The 22,607-nt window shown below is 42.3% G+C and overlaps 1 protein-coding gene across 1 annotated transcript in view; it reads right to left on the reverse strand.

Annotated features, from left to right (window-relative positions):
* Positions 1 to 22,317, reverse strand: part of LOC115015127 (rap guanine nucleotide exchange factor 6-like) — a 35,506-nt gene extending 13,189 nt beyond the window's left edge. Inside the window, exon 1 of the mRNA XM_029442325.1 lies at positions 21,651 to 22,317. Coding sequence (XP_029298185.1) covers positions 21,651 to 21,719 — 69 coding nt within the window. The 5' untranslated portion in view covers positions 21,720 to 22,317. The remainder of the gene's footprint in view (positions 1 to 21,650) is intronic.
* Positions 22,318 to 22,607: the final 290 nt, after the last annotated feature.

Consider the following 22,607-nt stretch of genomic DNA (forward strand, 5'->3'; position numbering starts at 1 on the left):
TATTTGTTTATTTCAAACAATTTAACATTCGAAAAAACTAAAGTCCTTACAAGGACTTCAATTCGCATCATCTCACAGCTGATTTTTATGCGTTTGCCTCTTAGGAGAGAGATCAAAAGCAGAGGGTATTTGATCTGCGCTTTCAACATCACTCAGGTGATGCATGCTTCGTGTTCATTCACATCTTTGGCTGAAACCAACAGTGGAGAACAGAAACAGGAAGAGTAGTGGGTAGCAGAAACTAGGACATGCTGATGAAGGCTGAAACGCTGCTCATTGTGTGCTGAATAAAGACAAAGCAGGTTCTTTTCTTTCTTTTTTAACAACGGCTTGATTTTGGGGGGGGGGTGTAGCTCAAACTCCCAGGCTAAACCAGTAACACCATCTAATCCCTCCTCCTTCCTTGTCCAAACTAATCCTTCCAGGAACACAGGTGGCCCCCGCTGACGGAAAAACATACCAAGATGCTGTTCTTGATAAAAAATAAATAAAAAAAAACCTAGCGGACACTTCAAAGCCGTTTGTGCAAAACTAAGAATGACATTCCTCGCATACCAGTTACCGAATGTATTTCTAAACTTCCCCAGTAATTTCCTTCTTGCAGCACAACTACGTCACCGCTTTACACCTTCATTTGTGAGACAGATGGAAGCCGTGCAATGCAGCCCAACGAGTGGAGGCATTTCCTCTCCTGGATTCAAATTAAACAATAGCAGGCCCCATCTTCTCTGCTTGGGGCACCAAAACACACACACACACACACACACACACACACACACACACACACACAAGACGTACTCCATTTCCACCCTTTATGCTAGGCCCCAGAGGAAATGGGTGCAGTGTCGGGCCCTCTGCCAGCCTGTGGAGTGGCATTCAGTGGGCAAAGGGAGGTCAAGGAAGTTGTGATGTTTTTCCTGCATTGCGTTCATTGATATTTAGAAGAAATCAGAAGAGACTAAGGTTGCAGTGAAACCAGATGCAGTTTCACATGGTATCAGAGTCAAAACAAATGCTTAGGATTAGAATAATCAATTAATCTGCCGATTATTTTCTTCATTAATCCATTAAACCGGTCGGTCTATGAAAGGGGAAAACATTGTGATGAAAATGGCAAATACAATTTCTCAGAAGCCACGGTGATGTTATCTGACCTGTAATCTAAACCTTAAGATACTCAAATGATGTCATATATGAGAGAGAAAAACAGAAGCTGGAACCAGTGTTTTGCATTTTTAATTGGCTGAAAGACTTAAAAGATTAATCAATTACAAAAACAGCTGGCAGTTAATTGGTCTGTCAATCAACTAATTGATTAATCAACTAATTGTTGGAGCTCTAAATACAAATACAATTAAGAATGACTGATAAATCTTTTCTGATTGCAAATCTGTGATCCGGAAAGCAAAATAACTTGTTCATAGGTTTCTGCATGATGCAGCTTTATACTCTAAGAAGAGCTGTAGAAATCCTTTATTAGTCCCACAACGGGGAAATGTACCTCGTCACAGCAAAAGAACAAGAAAGTAAAGTAGCGAGTACACAATTAAATAGAATAAAATGCAGTAAGAGTGGTATACGTGCAAATATCGTTACTATTTTCTCAATTGATTCGTTAAATTCCTTGTTTTGTCCCACCAACAGTCAAAAAGATATTCAGCTTAGAAGTAAAAAAGGTTGTAAATCCTCACATTTACACGATGCATGTGTTTTGATTAATTGAACCCTGGTTCAGCCTAAACTATGGTTAGGAAGAGCCTCTGCTTTTCTTATCTCTCAACACCACAGTGTCTGTTTGCCAGATAGGAAGCTTCCCTCTAGTCGGGCCCTTTCACTGTGGCACAAATGATCAATGCATTTATTCATTTGGCTCTGGCTGAGTGCAGATAGCAGGCCTCTGCATGCATCTTTCACCCGCTGTAGACAAACATCAGAGACAGAGGCTGAGACCTTTCAGAGACAAAGGGACACTGTGGGAGAAATAAACAAAAGAGTGTCAGGTGGTGAGGTGAAGGTCGTTTCTGATGACCTAAGCAGCCTCTCTGTATCTGATGGATGATCAGATACAAATCATTTCAACACACCCCGTGAGTCTCGTTTGACTCAACAATCACCTGTGTAAACTATATATTCCAGGTGTCACATGTCTGCCGTCGTAAACTAAAACTGTGGAAAGAATCGAGCATCGGCAGCATTTTATAGAGCAGTAACTCATACGGTAGAAAGACTGATCGGTTAATGTGCGTCAAGGGACTGAGGTTATGTTTTTATATCCGTATTGGAATGACCAATTAATTGTTATAACCCAATAAACGCAGACACGATGGCTGCTGCCCTCTCTGAGTCACCCAGCAGAGTAAATCAATGATCGTGTCTCCTTTGTTGACGGCATGAACATCTCCAGGCGTCTGCATTTGTGCACGCAAGACCTGTTCTGATCCGACTACTGTCCGGGAAATCCTTCCGTCAAGAGATCCAAATGACACGTTTGTTAGCCTGGTGCAAAGCTGCAGAACACGTTGTACTTTCACCTGAAACATCCAGATTCCATGGAGATTTATCTGCATCAATAACAGAGGGGGGCATTGTACTGTTTCTTTAATGCACAGGATTTAATATGAATTCACATTTAGTTGTCACGTAAGAGTGAGACTATAGTGGGATCAATCAAAAACACAGTTTTAATCCAATGCATCTAAGGCTACAGTGATCAATTCCTTTCGCTATTAATCTCCCGACACACTTTAAAGCAGAGTCCGTGTGCCAACTCCACTGATATTCTCACTAAGCAACCGAGAGATGAACACAGAGAGTGAGAGAAACCAGGGTGGCCGCATACTGTGAGGCATATGTACTCCTGTCAGCACTGCTGGGCAACTTGTAAAGAACTTCTCTGAATGATTGTTCACACTGAGTAACATCTCAAATTGGCAAATTGTGAAATGTGGCACTTTGTGATGCTTCCTTCTGTCTGTGGCGGCGGTCAGAGGAGCAGGCCTGTGCTCTGACGTATGTCGCTTCAAATATAACAAACTTTCCATCATCGGCTACGTTTTGGATCCTTGTGAGCTAAAGGAAACAACTTTCCCCCCGGTCTAACTAAATAAGAACATCACAGTGGAAGTGCTGATTAAGTGCACAACACTTAAATAATAAACGAAATAATGCAATTAAAACTGCGATTTCCAGTTTGCATGCGGCTGCATTCGGGAAACAAGCTGCATCTTTCTCCCGGCTCGTTGCACCATCCCCGTCTAAGATGCTTACGACCTTGATCCCTGGCAGCGAGAGAAGGAACGGCCGTTCTAATCACGGCACTTTGTGCGGGGAGGATTTGTTGTCGTTCTGTTTCAGAAAATAGCTGCGAAAAGCACAAATTAATCCCCTGCGACTTGGGAGCGAGGACGACCTAGTTCTATAACAATTGCTCACTTGTCACTGCGGGGGGGGGGGGGGGGGGGGCTTTGCACTGCGTACCTTCACCCTCTGAACTTAACCGTGGCCTCAAGGTTGGAATCAAACAATGAGGACGTGATATGCAAAAAAAACCCCAGCTCATTAGGGTGACATAAGCATGATTAAAGAAATCCAATGATCATTTCTGCAAAATGTGTGGACGTGGGGGTTTTCTCATTCAGTGGTTAGCAAAAAAAAAAAAGGGAGATTCCAAAACCTAAGAAGGTTTCATTTTGAAGCAAATTGCAACATATTTCTATTAAAAGAAGTGTAGCCTTGTGTAATTGGGAAAAATATGTATTCATTAACTCAGTCATTCATTCGTTTTGTGCAGCAGACCCCCCCAGCACCCTTTTGAAGTTTTGACCAGCGATGCGTCGGTATTTCTGGATCCTGTTACCGTGACAGCGGAGGGGCCGTCTTGTGTGTCAGGCCGGGGTGAGGCTTGCATTCCTCAGATGACACTGGCTAGATAATGTCTCGGTGTCCACGCACACGCACACACACACACACACACACACACACACACACACACACACACACACACACACACACAGCCTAAAGAGACCATTTCAGCCGTGCCTCCAACCCCCTACTGCTCGCTAACCTATGGAAGGTATGGCATACCAGGAGCCATCTGGGTCAACTGGTAGGACCGTGCATCTGGGGGCCTGCAGGGACACTACCATCTTACTAGCTAACAAATATTTTAAAATCATTATATAATCTGCTAATAATTAAATAGAAAAAAAACCCCACAAATTCTCACAATAGCAGTTTCCTGAAGGCAACCCTGACACCTTTACTATCGCATAAGACAAAAAGCAGAAATGAATTACAGATAGCAAACAGTTATTACTGCTCTTTAATAGAATATAATTAGTGATATGCAGACCAACAAAGTGATAAAGCTTAAGATGAAAGATGAAGATAAAAACAAACTTCCTCAAAGGACCTTTTATCAAAGTCCTTTAAATATAAATCCTCCCTTGTGATTGCAGAAATGTAATGCGTATACTTGAGCTGAAACAATAACTCAATCATTTCATTCGTCGACCGACAGAAAAATATTACTGTTAATAAACTATTTTAACAATTGATTTTCATTTGTCATTTTCAAGCAAATTGCCAAAACATTATATGTAGCTTCTGCAGATCTGCAGATGTCACCTTGGGATTTAGGAAATTGCAATGGTCACTATTTTCTGACATTTTATAGGTGAAAAAAAGATGAATAAAAAGATTAAACCATGAGGACTATAGTTGTAAATTGAGGCCATAATTTACCTGACAGCAGATCAAAGCACACAGTCCCTCAGGTCTTACCGGGGTTCATTAGCTAAACTGCTAAATGCCATTTCCATTATAGAAACATCCACAGAAACTGGGCGGCTGTGGCTCAGGAGGTCGGTGGTTCCCAGTCCTGCAGTCAGCATGTTGAAGTGTCATTGGGCAAGATACTGAACCCCAACGGTGTGTGAGTGTGTGTGACACTACTGACGAGCTGATGTGCACCTTGTATGGTCCTCTGACTCTGTATGATTGTGTGTGAATGGGTGAATGACATGTTTTGTAAAGCGCTTTGAAAGATTGGAAAAGCGCAGTCCATTTACAAAAAGGCAGCAAAATCCTTCTGTACATTTTCTAGATTCTCCACACCTTAATGTGGCTTTGCATACAATTAAATGTCAGTCTCATGAATGTCTGGCTGTCTAATAAAGAGCATATGGCTGGAATAACAATTCAAAGTGAGTGTTTAAGCATAATGAGGTGGACGGGGATGCTGCACGAGGCGGTAAACAGCCTGCAGCCGTGTAACGAGGTAAACAGACCACTGGGAGTCAGACGGTCGGTGTTGAAGGTTGGAAGGTCATGTTGCCTACGGTGCAATATCTGCTAATGGCAATATATTGCATTATATTGTCTGTTCAGCACAACAGCCGCAGCTTGTCTGTATCAGTGTGCCAAGGGGGACTGAGGAGCACCGCCCCCCTGAAGCAGACAAAACAGCAGCGATGGCAGTTTATCCCAAATGTGCACAACATTCATCATACACCTCAGGGGGCAGCAGTATGATGTACCACTGGGTGCCACCGTGTGCATGTCTGTCTCTGTTTGTGTTAATATGCGTGTGTGCATTCCCTTGCCTTTGTTTGTACATTCCATGTGTTAACAGGGTGGCCAGCAGCTGTCCTTGAATCTCTATTGACAGAGAGTGTGGGATCTGTTGGGTATTTTTATCCATTAGCCTGTGCGAGAGAGCAGGTGGAGGCTTTGTGGGCTACAACAAGGTCACACGGTGACGTGAGCCGCGCTACGCCGCTATCTGGCCACACGGCGAGGTCTGAGCGACCGTTTTACAAAGACACAGCATGTGATGATAGCAAAAGGGCTTCGCTGGCTCATTCCTCAAACACCACATTCCCTTGAGAAAAACAAAATGAGCAGTACAGGAGACAGAAGACCTCCAAAATGAAAAAGGACCCAAACTACTGGAATCATTCTGGTCACTGCAATTTAACAACAAATTATTTATATTTTGAACGTATGACAAATGAGAGCATCGAGTAACAATGTCTAAAATGTGGGTGAAGAGTACACTAGCAAGGACACCTCTACTAAACTAATTGGCTACCTGAATGAAGTTGGCACAACACAAAGCTAATTAGCCGTCTTCTTAACATTAAGCACTGGGTGTTAACGCAACAAGTTAAGCTAGCCGAGCACATGGCCCTCTCTCCTTCTTCTTCTTCCTCGGATGCTGATTTAAGTGCTGTACAAACATTCACACATCCACCTGTTCTGAAGTGTTTAAGAAGAAGATGGGATTCTTCTTTGTCTACAGGAAGGCGTCTCATGCATTCAGCCATCCTCCACTTTCACTTCTACGCTAGCTTGATGGAATGTATTAAGTAGAATTATACCTTTGAGTGATGGTGGGTGGCTGAAGTAGCCGGCGGAGCAGAATAACTTTGCAGTCAGACAAAATGTTAAAGCACTTGGGAGCCGCTGTTTATTTCCCACCACGGTCAGGCAGCTGGTGGACATGGTGACTAGCTGGAACAGGACTCAGGGAGGCATGTGAATGAGCTTAACAGCACCTACTTGAGCTGCCTGCCAGTATAAAACCCTCAAGAACTAAAATGCACTCGGCCTCTCGGGGCTTGCAAAGTAGATGCATGCTAGACTGCACAAGTAGCAGCAGGGACTTGTATTTCTAAGAATTGTGCAGCAATTCAAGGGGATGTTCTTCAAACTAAAAGTCTGCGTGCAAATGTGTCTTAGCAGTAAGCATATCCAAATAAAGGCTAAGGGTTAACTGACCTCCCCATCTGCTTTGATCAGTGCTGCAGCACAGATATTGGTTGGGAAGTGTACGCTTGTGTGTGTCTTTAGTTCAGCACATCAGAAAATAGAATTGTGCAACCAAACCTCCAGCAGCATCTTCTAAAGATAAAGATCACGTTATATAAAGAGTTACACGAGTATCTTAGTGGCATGTCAAACTATATTTTGCGCGTGTTAAGAATGTGTCACCATTTCATTCTGATGGCGGCAGGATAGCAAACGAGCACAAGCTATGAAAGAACGTCACTTTTATTTTCAGGTGAGATAGAAAAAGAAGTTTCATTATCCTCTTACTACCCTACGCGGCCTTGACTCGGATGTGACGCAGACATTTTTCCATTCACGATGATGAAAAGAAACAAGGAAAGGCCTCTCTATTTCCACATAGTAACACAAATACCTGAGTCACAAGTTGTGACTCAGGTAAACTGAGGAAGTAATGTATGAGCAGAATGAGGAAGGAGTGTGTGGTCAGCATTAAGGAAGAGCTGCATTGTTTGCTGTACAAGTACAGAACATATTATTAATTCACCTAATGATGTGGGTGTGATTTATACGAAGAACTGCTTGTGTACAGATTACTAATTCAGACTCTGCGGTGCACTGAGGACACAATGCTGCACTCTCTGTTGTCCTTGAGGGTAAAAAAACAAGTAAGAATTTACTTTCCTGCATCCGTCTGGTGCCATTTTAATATCATCCACGTAGCATTAGTCGAGCCACACTCATACAGGATCTCACAGCGATCTAATTAACACTGAATAATATTTGCTGACTCGGTCACACCCCATAATGCCAGGGAACTGTCACACGGGGCAAGAAGTCAAAGCTATTAACAGCTTTACAAGAATAAATTAAAGATCTGGCATTAGACTCTGAAAGTGTGTGATGAGGAAAAGTTAAAACACCTGCTCAGATGCACCTGGCCTCTGTTCTTTTAACTGTCTGGACTTCAATAATAAGCAGTTAGTGCCACTCTGTCACAAAACAAAGCAGGTTTCTGACACACCAACAATACCTGATTTTGGGGAAGCATTATCGCCCATTTGGAGTCGTGTATGCGTCTTTTTTAGCTTCGTATTTGGTTTCTACCAACTCCTGAGAGAAATATCTAGGTCTTCAGCGCCTAAATACTCCACTATGTTCACCAGTTAGTGACTAACTGTGTCTGTCTACCGTTCAGTGCTCAGCAGATAAGTGTAAAATGGGTTTTTAGAGCTTTTCTTTCCAATGAAAACAGCTGCCAGCTGTGCCCAAAAACAACGTTTTCTCAACGTGGGAGTGAACCAAAACAGTAAAGTTGTGCTCCGGACAGCTGAACAATAAACTGGAACTTGCTTTAAAGCTACATGAAGCCGAGGGGCGCTGCAGATTCAGGTGATAATTCTCTGTAGGCTCAACTGTCAGGGTCCATATGAAAAGAATCAACGAGGGAATCCTGAGGTCAAAAGTCCTTTTCTTAACATTTCCATCTCTTCATCACCAAAGAGCAAAACATCATGTAAGATGTAAGTATCGGCTTGAACACAGTCTGATCTCGGACTTAACAGTGAGATCTTTCATCCTTTTGGGCCGATGATTGTTGGTCACTGATGCCGACTCAACATGAGCGAACAACCTGCATCCGGCGGCCTCTTGAGACAGTCTGTGACCGCAGTGTTGAATCATAACAAACCGCAGCTCTGACCACAGCCTCATCCAGAGATCAACCACTGCACCCAACTATAGACGCAGCCTGAGCACAAATACTGCATCTACGGTCAATAGGTCTGCACAATTAATGATGATAAATACTGTGATCTCAGTTTCAAAAGTGATGCAGTTACAAAAGAACACACGTGCTGTAATGCCGCATTTCCACTGCACGGTACGGCACAGATCTGATCCCTTGTACTCGCTCTTTTTTGGTTTTCCATTAGCAAAAGCTGTGGACAGTACCGTTTAATTCTGGTGACAAACTAGGTAAAAACCACAGCACTTATTTTTAGCCATAAGCCACAACAATGGCTCAATGTGGCTTCAACGGTGGACTCCACCGATACTGGACACAAAGAGATCTCTCAGTTCTGTCATTGAACCTCATCGGAGCAGGTCCGTACCCGGGAACAAAGCCAACTGTCCGTCCAAATGAAACCCGCTCCATCTCGCTCAAACAAAGGCCTCAAAGAGGTGCAGCGCAATCATCACAAAGTTACGCAACATCATATAAAGATCAATTCATGAGAGCTCAAAGGGACAACAAGGAGAAGAGAGTAGGCTGGAGAAAGTGGGATGGGGATGTGCTTTAATCTTCTTGGGGAAAATGGCTTGCTTGGTCGCCTAAATGGTCCAAAAATGCCTACTCCCCCCCCCCCCCCCCTTTTATTCTGTCCAATTAACTTGACACAAATAGAAGCTAAAGGCTGGAGGACAGTTACTAATGAAATCCCCCAGAGTTCCACAATGGGAGAAAAATGACACTGATTCCTCATTCTGTCCGGGTTCAATATTTAGCTGCGGCTGAATCCATTTGTTCAGTTTTCTCAACTGCACAGCCATTCAATAATCAATCTTTTAAATCTCCGCCGCTTCCTCCTCCTATGGACGTCTGTGTTAAGTAATTGCAGCATTACAATGCTACTCCGGCTGCCGGTTGCTAGGGAACAACCACAGAAACTCTTTCAATACGAGAACTGCTTTCACACGAGCCGGGTTTCTCTTTTCTGGGCCTCGAGGCCAAACACTCCCTGTTCACCAGAGGGACGTCGGAGTTTGTTTGTTGGTAAGAAATCTTATGTAACATCTCCCGTAGTGGTGTTGTGGCAGCATGACATGATGTGTTTTAGTAGATAATAAGAGATGTGATGTTGTCTCGACATGCTTTAAGTAAGCATGTATTTAATCAGATATCTTTTGGATTTGTTTCCCTTATAGTGGAGGAGTTTTGTTCTGTGCTTTTGTACCAAAGCACTTGGACATCCCATTTCTGGTGCACAAGAACAGGGCGTAGAATGACCCAACATTGCCGATATGTCCTTTATAAAATACAGTCATGCTGCATAACACATGCAATAAGTACCTGCAAGTGTGACGTGGTACAAAAGAATACCTCGGCTCAAAACAAACATAATTTACCACAATTGCATGCAAGACACAGGCATAAAAACATATTACTTAAATACATATGATTTACTGCTTTCAATCTGGCACACTAAACTACTTTTAAATGCAACCTTGGCCTCATGCTTGGCGTGTTTCCAGAGGGTCTCTGGACTGCAGGACTGTGGGCACATGAACAGTATGTTCCCTCTGAGCTGGGAGCGGGCCAGCAACATCGCCTTTGTTGGTATCTAGACAACATTGTCATCTATGCTCTTTCATGATTTGCCATCACAATGGAGTGGGGCCTAGCGCCTGCCTGTGATAGGTGTGACTCCTCACCTTTTTTATCTCAAGGCTATGAATGTCACACCATACACCCTCCAACTAAACAAGGAGACAATGACAGTGTTGTTTTCCAAAGCGACATGAAGTGACAAAAAACACTTTGGATAATGTGAGATGATGATGCATCTGTGGAGCTGCCAGTTAAGGTCACGACAGCTAAAAACAGATAGCGCTGCCGTCACAGCCATTTAAGCGTATAAAGAAATGGACAGCAACACATAGTGACAACCCATCCTAGTATTAGGAGCAGGTTCCTGTGGACTGAGCTACTGTCGCCCAACTATGCCTCCAGCGGGAAAGTCATGTACCTCCAGGTACAATCTTGAACAATGCATTAATGTGAGGGATCTGCGGTGTTGAAATCTTGAAGGCCTGCTGAGGATCTGAGAGATGCACTACTCAGTACTTTCCTTGTGTTTAGCATCTGCAACACATCGGTGCGCCTCGCTTGCCCAGTCTTGAATGGAAGTTTCCTGTTTACAGAGTTGCGTATGATCCCACCCAAGGCCTTTCACTCCACTCAGACTAAAATAGTCCTCAGCTCCAGACGGACGGGGATTTCAGGCTATATCCTGAGGATGTTTTACAAAAGAAACATGACGAACCATTGTGATTGTGATCTTTTAGGGACTTGTCACAAGTTACGTTTTTTTCCTTTCCTTGGCATTGCTTAAGCTAGTCAAAGGAAAAAATACTGCAAATGTTCCCCCCCCCCCCCCCCCATTTCATTTCACCTTTTTATAATCGTATCTGGTTTATTTTTATCTAGTTTAGTTTGGTGGGTTTATTGCAATTTCTCTTTGCTATGTATGCTCCGAGTTCCGTGTTGTTGCATATTGTTACATGCATGGTGAATTACATTTCTAAATAATAAACTGAGCAATGCTGAGCAATTTCCAATGTACTGTTCTCTAAAATGAAGCTAGGTGTTAGATTGGAACTCGTGGGTTAATGGGCTACAACACACTTCTTTGTTTAAGTCTGCTTGGCGTGAGCACAACTGCAGTTGGTACAATTTGACTAAAACAGCTACTCCCAGTGCAGCGACAAAATAATTGGTGTGATTTTAACTGTTTTTGACGAGCAGAAGCTGTAACAGGGAGCCATTGTGTTGGGTCTGCACCACACTTGCTGGGGGATTCAAAGCACCCGACCCGACTCTATGGGGAAGCATGCATGAATGGCCTGCAATGAATTTCCCTCCAATTATAATCAAAAACAGTCTTCATATAGACCAATAATAACACAGCCACAGGCAGTCATGCCTATACAGGTGGACAGTGCAACAAAAGCATCACATGAGAACGCTGTGCCCAATGTGAGTCACATACTTCATGTGACTCCGAACAGCCAGCACTTACAGTGCAAAGTTAAATATACTCTGACCATGCCACAATGATGCATGTTCACATTTCTGCAATGTGTTAAACAATCACATTTATCTTTCATATTTGTCAATTCTGCAAAGCTCACTTTGTGATATTCCACAAATGATTGAATGACAAAACTATTATCTTGCAAAACAAATATGTACACTGGGAACAACAGAACCTATTAAACACTTTTCAAATCACTGACACTCAAGTTTGTTTAACAAATTGTAAGTGGTGCTTTTATCGTTCTGCCCGTGACAGCAAACTGAATTTCTTTCATGGACGTGGAGGATTTTATATATCAAATGTGATTAATTCTCTAAGCATCAAGAATGCGTGTTTCATATACATTTGACTTCCCATATTTATCCAAATCAGTCTTTTTAACTTAACTTAATCACTTAAAGTTGTATATTTTATTAATATTATAAGGAATATGTAAATGTAGGAACCTTTGTCAGTTACAATTGACTCATTTCCACTGATGCAACACTACATATGTAGATTTTATTCTCAAGTCTTTCCGGCATCAGCCATTACTCCCGGTCCTTGGCTTGAATGTATCACGTCTCCTCTTCTCCAGTTTTCACTTCCCACATATGCAGCCGTGTTGGACTAATCAGCAGTGATGAGCGACGCTCTACAACTATTCAGTGCTGACACAGAATCACATTAACAATATGTATGATGCAATTGCTGAAAACGCTGAGGTTTCACAGTAACTTGCAGCAGGGCCATCAGACGGTGCAAGGCTCCTTTAGAACTGAGATTGACTTTTGCCCATTGTGCTGTGTTGTACAGTTCAGACTGAGGTCCTTTTTCTCAATAATACAGTCTAATGCGCAGCTTTTTCTTGTGAAGGTTTGGAGCTAACCACATTAGTCAATTACAAAAGGGAAATACTGCTATAAGAAGATTGCACGCACATTAGCCTCTCATGTGGTATTATGTAAGCCTATTTGTGATACTTAGCTACATAACACATAAGGAGATCTGCATACTAATCAAGGCACGAATGATACATGAAAAGGGTTTGCTCTCAGCAGGAACAGTTTAAGTGCGAAGCAAATATAAGGCCATATGGGAAAACGTCTGGCAGTGGATGACACTTTGAGGTCAACCGAGGCAATGTGTCAATTAGCTGAGGTCAAGGTCTGAGGCGCCGATGAACTAATGCCGTTTAATAAATAATGCTGGGCTGTATATGACATCACAGTATTTAGTGAAGAATTATTGCTCTAATGGTGCGAGAATACCACATACTCATGTCACCAGAGGGGCATAAATGTCAACTGGGCTCAAAGGGCAAGGTTGCATCACAGCAATAAATGTGTTTCCACAAAGTTTTCCCAGAGGTAAGATCCTAAAAACTCTGTGTGCACACACACACAGACAGACACACACACACACACACACACACACACACAGGTTTAAGAGCAGAGCATCCTGATAATCTCAGACTGGCACCCAAGCGGTCTGGACGGTAATCGGTGGTTCAGTACAGGCAAGCTAAGATAATTATCCCCTTCTTCCCTAAAGCAGGAAGCAGGGAGAAACTGTCAAACATTCCAGTGAGAATCAGATTACGTTGAGGCCTTGGGTAATGAACACATTTTCCCGGATGGGCGACGGAGGGACGCAGAGTTGGAAACGTGACCATCCGCAGGTTAGACAAACCCTCAGGGACCAATTACAAAGATAAAGTTTCAACAAGACAGATATTGTACACCGATCTGCTCCACAGTGTGCAGGAAGTGGAACAACAGCAGTCCTAAACACTGATTTATAAATGGGGGAAACAATGTTATGTGGGGCTGTTTTCCCCCTTTGTGTTCTCTCTTCGGGCTGTCCAACATGCTGCATGTTCCCACTGGCAGAACTCAAAGACTGCTGCTGCAGCGGTTTTCACTTTTGACAACAGCATCCATTAGCAAAGACAGCTGTTTCTGCTCAACCTAGTGTTGTAATGAATCACCTCTTTTAGCTCACAAGGCAAGTAATCACCTGCCTACCACCACCACAGCTGTTAATAAACCACAGTTTGCATGAGACATGACAGGCCAGTTCTGGATCAAAGGTGCATCCGCCAAACAGTGTTATGACTCAACATCACAGCTCGACACGGCGTTCACAAAAGAAAGTCAAAATGAGCCATCAGGTCAAAGAGGTCTCGGCTGAATAATGCGACTGATAATGTTTTCGCAAAAACGTATAATGTGCCATGATCCCACACTTTCACTTCACACAGCAGCCCTCCTCTACTCTGTGGTGTGTTTGTTTACACTGGTAGAGAGGGGGGGGGGGGGGGGGGTTCCTTTGCATACAGACACACAATTGCCTGGTGGAAGGAGATTAACTTCAATGCAATCTTAACATCTTAAAGTATGGCACTTACCCAATGCATCAGTGTAACATAGTAAAAAAGAAGGGATATGAAAAGACACCCAAGCGAGGAACTCTGTTTAACTGATTTGTGAATATTTGCACGTATATAACATCCTAAAAGGACAGGGAGACTGGTTGCAAAAAGACGTCAGATGACTTGCAGCGCTGTGAGGCTCCCAGTACCTTGCTGATGAATATTTGAAAGCTTTATTTAAGCAAGTGAGTAATCCACCAGAGGCATGGTGTTAATGAAGCTGGCTCGCTGCAAGTGGACGGAGACATGGAGCCATAATGCTGACGAGCCCGGCTGTGGTTCCACAGCAGAGCAGTAGGATAGAGATACACGGTGCCAATGACATCGTTCTGCTGATCGTAAACAGTTCTGCACAATAAATGCAATTAAACAGAAAATGCTGTACCGACAGCTCAACCTACGCAAAAGCTAAGCTTTCATTTCTCCCTCTTTCCTCCCAATTATGAAAGATTGAAAAAAGACATTATGTAAAATGCTGTAAGTACATGTAGCTCAACTCTCAAACATTAATCTCCAAATTAAAATCTCCAAAAGACAATAGCATTATAAATGCTGTTTATAAGCAGCCTTTACAGAAACCGTTGCCCTGATCTTGACCCTGTTCTTGCAACAGCAACTATCATTAAGTGCCATTGTTACAAATACTGTAAACAAGTATTAGCTGCATGGTGAACCCGTATACTGGGATTTAGAGATCTCTAATCACACAAATTAATCAGCTCTCCATCTGATCCACTTCAAGTCTGAGCAGTTCCCCAAGAGGGAGGATTATACAGGAGATTATTCACCAGAGTGAACATGTACTGCGTGGGACCGAGGACAGAAAGCAAATTCACTCAAAGAAGCCTGGCAGTCACATCAGGGGCATAAAACATTAAACGTCCCAAAACTATTGCACTTTAAACAACGCACCAAAATATCTTTCGCTAATGCGATCAGTCTTTTCTGTAATGTACGTGTCATTTTTTCCAAATGCTGGAATTTCCTAAATCTTATTCAGGAATGACGCTCTCAATGACAGCCACAGCAGGTAGCGTAACTCTATAGCCGTCGGGTAAATATTACACAACAGGAATGGTTTACTTTCTCAGCTCTCCGAGCAGCCATGTGGGTCTCTGGCTGAGTTATGTAAAGATTGTGGTCGCTCGGTGGGATGAGGTCTGTTGCCTTCTGGCTGCGAAGGAAAATGGAATTTCTGGAGTTTTGACTCCAGCGCTGTTTTTCTTTGCTTTAAAAATATCTCAAGGAATGCGAACATAAGGAACTGAAACATGCCTTTGACAATATAATGCGTGCGATTCAGTTGCAACAAAATGTACAGTGTGACCCTGAAGTCAATGTCCTGGTTCTTCTGACAAGATAAACATCTGGGGGGGGGAAAACAATGCAGCCCAGCGGACTGCACAGGATCAGTGAAGGTTTCAATAAAAAGGTTTACGTGCAATCTGTCAAAACAAAAGGAATTTTTTAAATGCTGCAAATGTACAGCAATAGAAAAGGTTCAACACAGTACATTGAAGAAGCTAGTGCATGTCTCACATCATCATGAAGATGAGCATGTGAAAGCAGCAGCAGCAGAGAGAAGACTGCAGAATGAGCAGCTCAGAAGCCAGCGTGCAGGTTCTCAGTGTTAGAAGTGTTACTTTAACTTCCTCTCACTCTATTGTTTCAAAAGGAACACTGATACGATTTTGCTGATCATGTATACTTTTGCAAACTTGGCAAAATGAACTATGTTTTTCTCATGCACCTCCTGAGGAAGTATCCGCCTTAAACACTGTCGAGCTTTTTAGTGTTTGGCAGTGTATCTTTTATGCTACTCAGAACATTTCATCTGGAGTTTCTTCTAGCACAGACACAGTCGCTCTGAAACTCCAGCTGTGAGTGGCAGGTTGAGTGATTTTGATTATTGGGAACTTTCTTATTTTCAAAGAAGAAATCGTAACATTTCTTGATCTGCTTCTGAAATGTAAACACATGTCAAACTTGTGGGCTTTAAATGTTGCTTTGATTTGCTCTTTTTAAACTCTTTTCTAAAAATGAAATACCAGGAAGATGTATCATTACAGAAAACAATCATTCGTTGCAGCTCTAATCTTGTGAAACAGCACTTAATGATCACACTGGGAAACTCTCAAATCTCACAGCAGCCTCAATAGACCAGCATGCAATGCAGCCACAGATTGAATCTGTGCAGATCTCCAGTGCCATGACAAACATAGACCATAATCAAGCAAGGAACGTCATGTTTTGAGTTATTTCTCTCTACATGTATGCACAGGAAATCACATCTAGACGGCAGAACTAAAGTGATTTACTGAACACATTCATCCTGGATTGATATCAGACGTTCATAAGGACGATCTGACGATGAGTATTACTCGAGGTTTTAAATTAAATCTACACTTCAAGGCGTTAATTAGAATATCCAACTACCTTATCCGTGCAGTTAGTAGAAATGCACAAACATCAGCTGACATTAAAGACATTTCGTCTTGTGCTCCACTGGAGTTAAATCGAGCTTCATGGGGTGCAGTTTGTTTAACTTACTTTAATCTCTGTGGTGCATTTAAAGACACAAACTACGGCGGCCCTTTTAATTATTAGATTTTAGGGAGTTGCAGGCGCGCAGTGCTACACAAACATCCGGGTGTATTCCAGTCACAGTTTCTGGAATGCAAATGTATTCCACCATGATACCAGACGGTTATCTGTACAAGGGGTTATACATATTATTTAAGATTCAATCTTTTCATCAGCTGCTCCCGGTACAGTCATAACACAAAAGAATCAATAGTTTTAATACAATATTCAATACTTTGCATGGCTCCACTGACCATTAGACGCTGCTATGCTTTATTGCAATCACAATACTATGAATAAAGCTGAAGTGGAATTAAAAGCATGATTTAAATGAGCCAATCAGAAGCCGTGCTGGTCGTCTGTGTGGGTATCGTATGTTTGTTTCTTTCTTCCCTTTCTGAATCCATCCCCTGTATTTAAACTGGGAGGAATACGTCACTGTGACCGCGGTGTGTGTAACCACATCAGCCTGCACTCAGCCTCCACTTTCAACACAGGAATAACATGTGACATCACTTTACTTCGTCGGGGTTAGCGCTGCAGAGCGCAAAACGCCGAGGCAAGCCGCGCCTAAATCTACATAATGGATGGGAGGTTTTGGGAGAATTAGAAATAAACCCAGAGTTGCCTGGGAAAATTACACCATCACGACGTCCATCCTACTTCTTGAGCCAGCAAAAATAGATGTTCATATGCTTCTGACGAGTCACAAAACAACACCCAGAATGAGAACATAAAAACATCTTGGAGGGGAAAGGCGTTCAGGTCTTCTTTTCCTCTTCCTGCTGCTTACACAGAGCAGGATGCTGAGAGAGTGCAGCTCAGTGCTCATCAATCATTCTACAACCTGTAGCAGCGACATCCTCCAGAGGTTTATACTTCTGCACGTCTACTGGAGCATTTTGGCATTTACAGTATGGAAGTTTCTCTGCAAGAGAATATCTACAGCCAACATTTTAAACTAAATGTGATTCAGAAATACTGCCTGTATTCTACTTTCTGATATTTAACATGTAATGCAGTATTTTACATGTGCACATATAATTTAATTTAAGCACAAAGTCTGACTCGAGCATTTACCTGCATCGGGCTGAATGCATGAAGCAGCTCTGTATCATTTATAAGCTACTGGAATATAAATTGCAGGTATAACTTAGTTTCACCTTCATTTGAAAGTGAATAATTAATTTCCTTTAGATTATTTGAACAACAAATGGGTTTTTATTAGGTCTGTTATTCTTGAACCTTTTTATTTTTGTACTTAGTACTTTTCTATGACGCCACAGTTGTTATTTTTGAATGTTTGCCATTTTAGCTGCTTGCTGTTTGTATTTGAGTAACGACTGCCTAGAAATACAGATTTATTTTTGCTCACTACAAGTCACTGGGGTCAAGAATATCCGCTGAAAGCTCTCTCTCTCTCTCTCTCTCTCTCTCTCTCACTCGTTTCCTCTAATACCGTCTCTGCAGGCCTGCGCTGATCTCTTCTGCTGGTACAGAATATGTGGAAACAATGTAAAGTAGGCAGCCTGTCCCTGCAGCTATGTGACTGTGAAGCAGGGTCACCGCAGCGGAGGACTGTTGATTGTGGCCTTTAGCTTTTGCCACCTGGCTAAATAAGAGGAGACGTCTGTCCTGAGTGCAGCTACTGTGCTGCAGATAAACCGACCACGTGAAGCAGAAGTACTCATGTGCAGCTTTTTGTTCCTATAAGACGACAGAAAGAGATTCCACTCATTTACTCCTGATTAGGTGGTTTCATAATCGTGTTCCTTTATGAGCCACAGTTAAAGAAATGAATGCTGCATCAAAATATAAAGTTCAAATGAGTTCAGTTCACCTCGATGCCTCTTGGTCCACAGTAATGATATCACATGTGCAGCCATGAATAAAATAAGCAACAACATAAACAAGCAATTCTCAACACACACACACACACACACACACACACACACACACACACACAGCGCCCATTATTCCAAGTGGAAAAACAGAGTTCAATGCCGCAGTTTGGACGAGGAGAGATAGCCCGACCCCCACCTAGTGACCTGACAAACACGCTAGATACCACGTTCACAGACAAAAACTGTACTTTGTGTTCGATAAGGAACATTAACTGTAGGGAAGCAACAAGCATTCATTCTAGATTTGAGAGCCAAAAGAGATTCCTTATAACCGCTTATGTTGTCTGACAGTCCAAATTCAAGGTATTTCATTTATAATGATATGAAAACAAATGCAAAACATTGCTAAGTTGTATCGAGAGAATGTTTGGCATTTCTACTAGATGATAGAGTCGGTGGTGTCCTGCAAAGTCTACTGTCATATCTTTGATTAATTAAGTTTTAGCATCTGCGAAACATGATTGTGTGGCGCCTGAATATGGACTCAGGCAGGCACACTGTGTCACCTGCAAATCTGATCATGTGCTTGTCCTGGTTTGGTTTTCTGTAGTCATTCTGTACAGAGAATAAAAAGACACCCCCAAGGGCAGACAGAGGAGGAGAAGCTCTTTTAAGAGAAAAAGCCCAATGAACCCTAAGCATCTGGAAGTCAACCTACAACTGGAGGGTCCCAATTCAAACCCAGAGCCACAGAATTACTGTTTTATTCAACAGGGATGTAACAATCCCCCCCCCCCCCAATTAATTATTGAATTTCAACATGAAAAATAGATTGGAGATCAGATAGCTATGTCATGTTATCGCAATTCATATCCGCTTTGCTGCCTCCACTGCACGCTGACAATCATGCAAAGGACACTCACAAACCCAGTGTGAACACGAGCTGTCAGGCGGTCAGGTATTTATGCCATGTGACAATAGGGGGAGGCAGAGGGTCAAATCCCACCGGGGTCAGTCTTGAGCGATAAAGACAGATCCCTCTAACCGTTAGCTAATCCCGACAGAGAGGCCCTGCCAACGCCATTAGGATAAACAGTGTCAGCCACCACAGACGCGAGACACTTGAAAAGAACACCGGCGAAGGTGCTGCTATTTAAAAACACACAGTCACGTGGTATTCAACACCAGGAAGATTAACGTGCTTATTGTGAACACGTCTTCTTGCTTTTTTTCACACAAAATAAGAACTTTTCTGCGACATCCATCACACTTGTGCCCGAATCTTTTTCAAACAGAGTCATTTAGTCAGTGTTCAAACCGTCTTACTTCGCCTCTCCATTAATTTTTCATCGTTTCAAAGACTTCCTGATTGAAACGTTTGCACACTGACACAGCGTGAGTTCATACATCCAGAGTATGAAAGAACCACAGGCATTTTTTTTTTGTACTGAATCTCCAAGTAAGACATATTTTGTCCCAGCCTCAGTATCTTTTAATCAGATTATTTTCCAGCTCAGAAATTCCAAGTACTTAATTCCCCCTCACATATTCATGTCAGGTTTGGAAAGTCTTACAAACTGCACTCGGGCGTTGATGTGACACTGAACGCCCTGCTGGTGGTTCAGCAGGATGTGGTTTTATCACAGGTGTTATACACTTCTTTAAATCACGTTTTCACATCCTTATAAAAAGGAAACTAACAAGCTATTTTTAGTTATTCATTTATGGATATCATCAAAACTACTGACCAATATTTCCTACTGAGAAAATCTGATTTTATGGGAATTAAAACAAACGTTAGAACTCCACATGCTGAATGAAATGCAGACAATTTGTGGATTAATTAAAAAGATAAATACTTCAGTCATTTTTTTCCAGATCAAAAATACCAAATAAAGAAAATCAATCAATTTTGATTGACACTTTGATGACACAAAGGAACTTTGACAGGCATTGAAAAAATAGATATTCATTTCATGGACAAACGATTAAGCATATACTAGTCAGATTCATCAATAATGAAAATAAATCATTAGCTTCAGCTCTATTATAAACTACTAATGCTTAGTCCCGTTTTAGATGAGCATTGCTGCTACTGATGCCGACCAAGTTATGCATCCTCGTATTTGTTTCCATAACCATAATGGCATCTGCCACTCGTACAAATGATAGCCTGCATGAAGCCGTAAAGACCATGGGGATTGTACAGTTAACAAGCCGTCGATGACACCATAATTGTTTCCTCAATGTCAGCTAGACGGGCAGACGGCTGAGCCACTAACTGCAGCCCAAACTGGTTTAGGTGGTGGCCTATTGATTGCCCATTGTATATAAAGCCTTTGCTGGAGATGCATCTGCAGTGGAAGCATTGCACAAATGAAATGATGCCATCTTTACAGCCAAACCAGGATTTGTTGCATCTGCAAAACTATAACTGCTAATATGTGAGGCCATGCAAAGTTAGGTGCGTGCATGTGGCTCAAGTTATAACCACATATTCCAATGTTAAGAAGACATACAGCTCCACACTTTATGTATATGGATCAGATGATACTGGGAGGTGATATTGTGCATTGACAGCACTGAGAAAAACAAGTACTAACAAAGCATTATGTATTCATTTTCACAAAACATTTAGTAGACCAATGGTATTGTCCAGTAAAGCCAACTATTATAAAACAACTATGACAATGATAGACCTAACTTGTGTCTGCAAACTGCCACAACGATGAACGTGTGTTTTGGTAGGCTATTAGCTAGGTTGGGATTAGCCTGTGCCTCTCATATAATCACCCTTATAACATTTTTATGTTTTTTGGTTGTTTTTTTTGTGCAAGAGCTGCAAGTTTGGCCTTGTCAGACTACGTTTTGCAAAAATGCACAAGCCTCAAAAGTAAAAGCACAAGGCGCAAACAAAGTGCTGCTGGTTTGATTTAGATTCCCACCAAGGCTCCAGCTCCTGTTATGTTAAGTAGCTTTGATTATCTCTGCAGATAGAGGGCTTAGCGGGATGTAGCCATACGTAACACTTGAACAAGATGAATGGCAACAGTTGCACACAGACACACTGCTACTCTGTTGCAGGATGTTACAGTGTAGTTTAGTACATGCTGCACTGTTACAATGAAGTGGCAAACACAGCACTTTTAAATACAACAATTCCTATAAGTAGTTACGTAAAAATACAGAATTTCTTCTGACCTGTTGCGTCCTTTCAGCCGGATTCATCATCACAGCCTGCCGAAAGCTGTTATCCACATAAGACGCCATTGTTTTGGAAGACGCCGTCTGAAGGATATTGAATTGCTTATCCTAAATAAATGTTTAGAAATATCCAGCGCCACGGATATAAACAAAAGAAGTCCCCCTGCTGTCTTGTTTTATTCTTGTCGTCCGTGATCCGATGCTAGCGGATAAGCTGGGAGTGCCCGGAGCCAGGCCACGACTGGAGCCAGACAGCCGAGCAGTCTCCTCGGGGGTGTCGGTGTTCCCGTTGCCCGAGCACGAAACCCGGCTGCCAACAGCAGTCCCACCGAGAGGAAACTTCTGGTGGAAGCGCAGCTCAAACTGACTCTTTACAGTTATTTTCTTAATGTGAAAAATGTCCCCTTATCCAAGCCAACGTTCATCAAAGCCATTCCTTGTCTCTCCAGCATTCTCCTAGCGACGAAAAGAAATTACACACAGGATCCAAGCAAACAAAAAAAAGTAAGCTAACGGCTAACTGCTATCTCCGTCAACAACAAGCTGGCGTCCATTATGAGCGGTAGACCCGAGTACACTCACTGAGAAAATCCATTATATTAACATTTTTAATGGGTCTAAAAGTGGAGATAGGTCCGCCGCCGCTGTGCTCTGTTGTATGCCACCATGGTGACTGACACAGCAGAGTAAAGTCGGACATAGTTAATAGGTGCACTTCCTCGACAGGTTTTTCAAAATAAAACTCCAACGTGTTTAACGTTAATACAAAGAGACAATGAAATGAAGCGGTTTAGGGAGGGGTCTGAGGTAAATGAATATACATGTTGTTGTATTCCCCCCCAAAATAAAAAATGTATCTGCAGGTATCAATAAAGACCTCGTCCTAAATGCAAAATATCATAGTGCAGGTTTTAAGATTAATTTAGCAGTAATTTGACCAGAAAGGTCAAATTA

This window comes from Cottoperca gobio, chromosome 10 (genome assembly GCF_900634415.1).
Source record: "Cottoperca gobio chromosome 10, fCotGob3.1, whole genome shotgun sequence".
NCBI lineage: Eukaryota > Metazoa > Chordata > Actinopteri > Perciformes > Bovichtidae > Cottoperca > Cottoperca gobio.